The sequence below is a fragment of the Cannabis sativa genome, chromosome 4, assembly GCF_029168945.1.
Source record: "Cannabis sativa cultivar Pink pepper isolate KNU-18-1 chromosome 4, ASM2916894v1, whole genome shotgun sequence".
In the NCBI taxonomy this organism is placed as follows: domain Eukaryota; kingdom Viridiplantae; phylum Streptophyta; class Magnoliopsida; order Rosales; family Cannabaceae; genus Cannabis; species Cannabis sativa.
Window position 1 is genome coordinate 26,321,064 of NC_083604.1, and position 7,119 is coordinate 26,328,182.

General features: G+C 33.1%; 1 protein-coding gene across 1 annotated transcript; it reads right to left on the reverse strand.

Annotated features, from left to right (window-relative positions):
• Window positions 1-549: 549 nt before the first annotated feature.
• LOC133036879 (uncharacterized) lies at window positions 550-2,099 on the reverse strand. The gene is made up of 2 exons (XM_061113645.1): window positions 1,796-2,099; window positions 550-1,631 (listed from the first exon to the last, which is right to left on the reverse strand). The coding sequence occupies exons 1-2, from the start codon at window positions 2,097-2,099 to the stop codon at window positions 550-552; spliced, it is 1,386 nt and encodes a 461-aa protein (XP_060969628.1).
• Window positions 2,100-7,119: the final 5,020 nt, after the last annotated feature.

Below are 7,119 nucleotides of genomic sequence, written 5' to 3' on the forward strand. Positions count from 1 at the left end.
AGAAACATGATTGCCTTTCCATAAGTAGGCATGACAGATGGCTTCAATATCCCGTATTGTTCTCTTTGGAAGCACCATGACTTGACTCCAATATGAATGAATGGACATGAGAACTGAGCTGACATGTATAACTCTCCTCGCCAGAGACAAATTTCATGTACTCCATGTTTTGATCCTGACTATCATTTTATCTGCTAGAATCATACATTCCTTTCCTGATATTCGTTTCGCACAAATAGGGATACCTAAGTATTTGAATGGTACCTCTTTTTTGAAAAAACTCGAGCAATCAAGAATGCGTTGTATTTCAGAGCATACCACAGCGGTATATAGCATATTTGTTGGGATTCGGCTGTAGGCCAGTTGAACATGAAAACAGTTTGAGCCCCTGTAACATATAGTAAATACTCTTATAATAGCCATGACAAAAGAGTATAACATCGTCAGTAAACATCAGGTGATTCAATTTAAGTTCAGCACATCTATCATGGAATTTGAACTCCTATTTAGATCCAATATTTAGCATTATTCTTGATAGATACTCCATACCTAGAACAAAGAGCAAAGATCTCCCTGTCGTAGACCCCATTTCCCTTTAAAATATCCATGTAATGAGCCATTGAACATAAGTGAATCCCTAGGTGTGCGAACACAAATCATAATCAACTTGATAAATTTATCAGGAAACTGAAAGGCATGAAGGATTTCTTCCAAATAGTCCAAATCAAGAGTATTATAAGCTTTCTGAAGATCAAGCTTGATCATACAGCCGACTTTAGAATTTTTTCTTCCATAGTGCCTTTTCAAATCCTGACAAATCATGATGTTATGAGCTATAAACCTGCCAGAAAAGAATCCACCTTGGTTTTGCGCAATCAGATCAGGTAGTATAGTTTTCAATCTTGAACAGAGGAGTTTAGTAGCGGTTTTGTAGATTACATTACAACATGCAATAGGTCTAAAGTAACTAACTGTATTAGGACACTTACATTTAGGAATAAGTTTTAAAACAATAGTATTAATTTCTTTAAGGATCTGACGTGTATGCAAAAAAGACAGCACCGCTTCGCTAATATCTTCTCCAATTAGGTCCCAATCTTCCTGCAAAAAGCAACTGCTATAGCCATCTGGACTTGGTGCTTTAATTCCTGGGATTGCAAATATAGCTTTCTTGACATCATCTTTGGAATACTCTTTCAATAAAAATTTTGCTTGATCTTTGTTGACAATAGGTCCCAAATTCATTACTCCTTTGTTAACCTTCGTCCTTCCTTCCATTTTAGAGCCAAGTAGGTGCTGATAAAATGAAAGGAAAGCTGCTAAAATTTCTTCTGCTTTATCAGTTCGGACTCCTTGTTGATCTTCAATAGAAAGAATACTGTTAGACCTCCTCCTCTCCTTGATACTAGCATGGAAAATGGCTGTGTTTTCATCTCTATTTTTAATCCAAGAGATCTTAGATTTCTGGTGCAAAAAAGAATTGAGGCCCTTCAAAAGTTGCCCGTATTTGATACGAACAACAGCTTCCGTGGCTATGAGTTCAGTATTAAGATGATCAGATTGTAATTTCAGCTGAGTTTCAAGGAGCTCCTTCTTCGCTTCATCGGTAGCATTTTGTATGTTGGAAAATGCTGCCGATTAAGCTCTTTAAAACCTCCTTTAAGTTGCTTCAGCTTTGTTACAATTTGAAACATCTTAGATCCATCGATTCGTTGATTCCAAATCTCTGTTACAATCTCAGTGTAGCGAGGATGGGCTATCTACGTCTTAAAATACTTAAATGGTTTTTTTCCACCAAGGATTTCATGAGACAAGGAGATTATGGCTGGAGTGTGATCAAATAACTCCTCAGCTGAAAAAATTACTTTAGCAGAAGAGAAATTATCTAACATATTTTGATTGGCAAGTACCCAATCTATCTTGGAGCGAATTCCCTCATTACCTTGCCTTTTGTTATTCCAAGTATAGTAGTTGTCACTATACTTAACATCTTCAAGCATACAAGCTCCAACACAATCAATAAAATCCATTGCAGCAGTGTATTTCACTCTTTTCCCAATCCTTTCCTCCTTAAAAAAAATATCATTAAAGTCTCCCATAACAATCCATGGTTCATGGGAAACCAAACATTTTAAATCAGTTCATAATAATTTCCTACCATATAATTCATTAAAAGCATACACAAAAGTAGCAGAGAAAGACTTAGCATCCAAAGTAGAGACTTGTAGATGAATAAGCTGACTTGTACATTTTAGTATGTTCACTGAATAACTAGAGGGATTCCAAGCTACAATTATTCGACCGCCATCATGCCAAGCAATATTAGATGTAAAACACCACCCTTTGAACATATTTAAGTATAAGACCCCAAGCTTTGAGGCCTTTACTCTCTTCTCGAGGAGACCAACAAGAGCAACCTTTTTAGCATGCAACATGCCTTTGACTTGATTTTTTTGACCATGGTCGTTGATCCCTCGAACGTTCCAACATACGATTCTATCCTTTTCGAAGAGGAGGATCTCCCCCTCCTCTTGTCTTCCCTAATGTAGAAACTTTGTTGGATCCAATCGTGATTTCCCCATCACCAATAGCATCAGCAGAACCGTGACCTTCTGCTCCAATTTTGATAGCCTCCAAATTGTCAACAAAGACCTAGTAGGTGTTAGCAACTTGAGTTGTCCCTACATAAACATTACTCTTCACTTTGAAGCCTTTACGAACTTGCTTAAAACCTTCATTATCTGTTTTGTTTTTGCTGTCAGCACCAGCACCAGCAGCCTTGCTGCTATCTTTAACTATCCATTATTGTTGTTTCCCTTCTTTCTTCTTGCAATCTTCAGTAAAGTGTCCCAAGCCTTTGCAATGGTTACATTGTAAAGGCTTCCGCTCATATTTAATGACTAAAAACACGTTAAGTCCATGTTCATCCTCAAATGACACACGTTTTTGGAATTCCTACTGTATTAAAACTCATATGAGGACCCTCGAATAGTTCAATTTGTTTCTTTCCTTTGTCATATTATCCATCTGTAAAGGGGTGCCCAATTGCCCTACTATTTTGAATAAAGATCTCTCACCCCAATATTTAAGTTCAAGGTCTGGTAGTTGAATCCAATTTGGGACTGATCTAATGTCTTCTTTCTTGAAATTGACATCCGGATCCCAAGCTTTCATCACTACAGGCCTATTGTTAAAAAAAAAACATATCCACCATTCAATATTTCATCCGTGGTTGCAACAGAATCAAATTGCACCAGGAAAACACCATGGGACAGGGATCCTACTCTATCAACCTTATCTTTCCATATCCTCCTGATGAAACCTTCAATGACTGATAATGGAGGATTAGCCCCAAGGATATAGCAAACTATAGAAGAGCTCCGAAAGTGAACTTCATCTTCAATATCTTCTAAAGTCATCTTGACTTTACTAACATGTTCAGAGTTCTTAAAAGATGATTCTATGTTTCTCACCACAGTACCAGATTGGAATATGGGAGGGGTTACAGAATTACCTTGTCGAACACTGGTTGTACATTGCTTGTTTGCACTCAGGAAGAATTAAAAATCTATACTTACATCTTCTTGCCTCTCTATTGCTTGCAAGGACAATTTTGGAGATAAAGCTTGTTGGAATAAGTCATCCTGCGATCTCAGTTGTTCCTTATTGTTGGGTTTTGAGCCCTAAACAAAACCTATTTCAATATAATCAGATTTACTTATTAATAAAGATCAGAAATAACATTTTATGTTGCAAGGTTCACATAATTTATTTCATGATTATATATATAATGTATGAATTCTATTTAAGTCCAGAACATATGAATTTGTTAATGATTATAGTGTTGTCAGCACAGTGGAATATAATATTAATTATATGTTCGAAAGTTTATTCCCTGATTTGTCAATTCACTGGATTTAGACTGACATGATAATCAGCGATAGGTATTCTTACACGTTGGATAAGTGTTATGTCCTTTCCAGGGCCTTGGCAAAGTTTACCAGTATCAGATGTATGGAGTATACATCGGAAGGGACCGATATTGAACTTTGATTAGATATATTAAAATTTACCGTAATATCTATTCAATTCAATATCACTTGTTGATCCTAGATCAAATGATCTTAATCCTGATATGGTTAGGTTCGATCTCAAGAGTACTATACATGTTCTTTGATTTGTTAGTTAAGCCTACTTTTGGGTCAGGGTGATACGTACATTTTGGGAACATGATAGTGTAATTGAGTGGGAGCGCTAACATAAACATGGAGTCTGTAACTTCTATAGGAATTTAGAAGTGAAAAGATGATATCCTTCGAGCTTGGCTAAATAGAGATAAATGGTTGCGATCTCATTTCACTTCGCTGAAATATCATTTATACGGAGCTAAGTGTTTTAAGGATAAAACACATTGAAGGTGTAACGGTAATTTAGTTCATATTCAATGTAGATCATCTATTAGAGGGTCATTGATCAAATTAAGATTATAATAATGGATAATTAATAGCGTATCTATATCGTAGAACATATAGAGCGTTCTATATGACTGAGAGTGCAATTCCAAGTTCTAAGTGTGGATTCAATAAGGAATTAATAAGTTAGGGAATTTACTTGGTAAAGTCGGTTCGACTTGTTGGAAGCTCGATTATATAGGCCCATGGTCCCCATAGTAGTTGAGACCATACTGCTTGTAAGACTCAGTTAATTGATTTGTATTAATCAATTATAATTCTAAAGTTAGACTATGTCTACTTTATGAATTTTCACTAAGCAAAGGCGAAATTGTAAGAAAAGAGATTCTAGGTTTTATTTGTTAATTAAGAGACTTTATATGTCTAATTAATAAATATATTTAATGACAATATTATTTAATAATTAATTTTTAGTTATTAAATAATTAGAATTGGCATTTAAGTGGTTAAATTTGAAAATTGACATTTTTGAGAAAATGGGATTGAAAATGACAAAATGGCAAAATTGCAAAGTGAGGCCCATTATCCATATCATGGCCGCCCACTATGCAAACATTTTTACCATTTATATTTTTATTATTTTAATGTCATACAATTCTAACCTAAACCTAGATAGCTTTCTATAAATAGAAAGTGCCTGCTTCAGGAAACTATGATTTGCATATTGTTTCTTTCAGAGAAAAACCTAGCCTCCTATTCTATTCATAGCCGCCCCTTTTCTCTTCTTCTTATTCTCTTCAATTTCGAACCTTGAGTGATAGAGTAGTGCCCACACACATCAAGTGGTATCTCAATCATAGTGTGGAAGATTGTGTAGAATCCAAGCATCAAAGAAGGAGAGAAAGAGATCCAGGTTTTCATCTTGGTGATGCTCTGCTACAGAAAGGAATCAAGGGCTAGAGATCTGAACGAAAGGAGTCATTATATTCTGCTGCACCCAATGTAAGGTTTCCTAAACTTTATATGTGTTTATTTCATTGTTTTGGAATTCATATTAGGATGTTAATGAAACATACATGGTAATAAATCTAGATCATGGTTAAATATTTCCAGCAACTGGTATCAGAGCCATGGTAATGATTTACTTTCATGAAATATAAATTAAAACAATGATATGTGTTGATTTGGATGGTTTCATATTGATTTGTGTGCTATATGATGATTGATTGGTGCTTGTGAAATTTTATGAAAAATAATTGAATTTTTGTTTCTGGAATTATTTTTATTGGATAGTTTGGAAAAAAATAAGCAATTTCCTTTTTTACAGAACTCAATTTTGATTTTATTTGAATTAGTTATGATTTTTTGAACTTTTGAAAAAATCGGGGGTGGTGACACACCCTTGTGCGCGCGGCTGGCTGCTGACAGCACCCTTTGTGCGCCCAAGCAGCCCCTAGCGCCCAAGAATATCACACCATCCGTACAACTCACAATTTTTTTCGTTTTTTCTTCGATTTTTCATGCTATTTCATGGAATTAACTTCCGATTTTTTGTGTAGTTTTGTATTTTGATTTTTACTTTTCATATTTCAAATATAATTATCAAAAATAAATTAATTTGAATTTTTAAAATTAATTTGAATTTCTAAAATTAATTTGAATTTTTAAAATTAATTTTAGATATTAGTGTAATTTCAATTTGAAAATAGGTAAAAATCCTTTTTTGCTTACCTTTTTTTTTCTTATTTTTTAAAATTTGATTATTTTATCTTATTTTTAAATCTAAAGTCAGATATTAAATTTTTTATAAAATATTCTATTTTAAGTAATTTGACCTTATTTAAATTTAAAATAAGATTACTATAATCATGGTATTTTTAATAGAAATAAGATATTTTTGCTAACTTTTAAATTTTGTTATTTTTTACTTAAATTAAATTATAAAATCAGAAAAGGGTATGTATTTATCATTTTATTTTATTTAATAGTTAATTTATCAAATAACATGAAATTTAAAAGGTGGTTAGCAAAATTTTTGAAATGATATTTAGGTTAGTTGAAACCTAATTTTTCATAATTGTAGGTTTAATTTTAAATTTTAATTTATTTTATATTAAAACCGAAAACATTTTTTTATTTAAATATTATTTTTTCGGAATTTTTTTTATTAAATAATTCAAAATTAAATAAATCCTACATCCAACTATCCAAATTCAACTAATTGCAGGAGTATGTGTTTTAGCTTGTTTGTAAGTTTTTTAAAACCTATTATTGCTTGATCTAAATTGCCATGGTTAACTTGTTGACACATCCAATGATCTGATTTTAACCCATGGTTCAATTGTCAATAGTGTTGGGTTTTATGCCCTAAATAAAACTCATTTCAATATAATCAGATTTACTTATTGATATAGATCAGAAATAACATTTAATGTTGCATGGTTCACATGATTTATTTCATGATTATATGTACATAATGTGTAAATTCATCTGAAACCCTTTTCACATACTTGATCCTGTTTATTGTGCCGTCAACACATTGGAAAGTAAACATGACTATGTGAATAAAGTTTCCTAGATTTATCAGACATAGGGTTTTACTGATATGATAATCTACAACAGAGTTTACTTGCATTTGGAGAAATGCTATGTTCTTTCCAGAGCATTGGTTAAAGTAAAGCTCAGGTTGGATGCATGGAGTATGCAT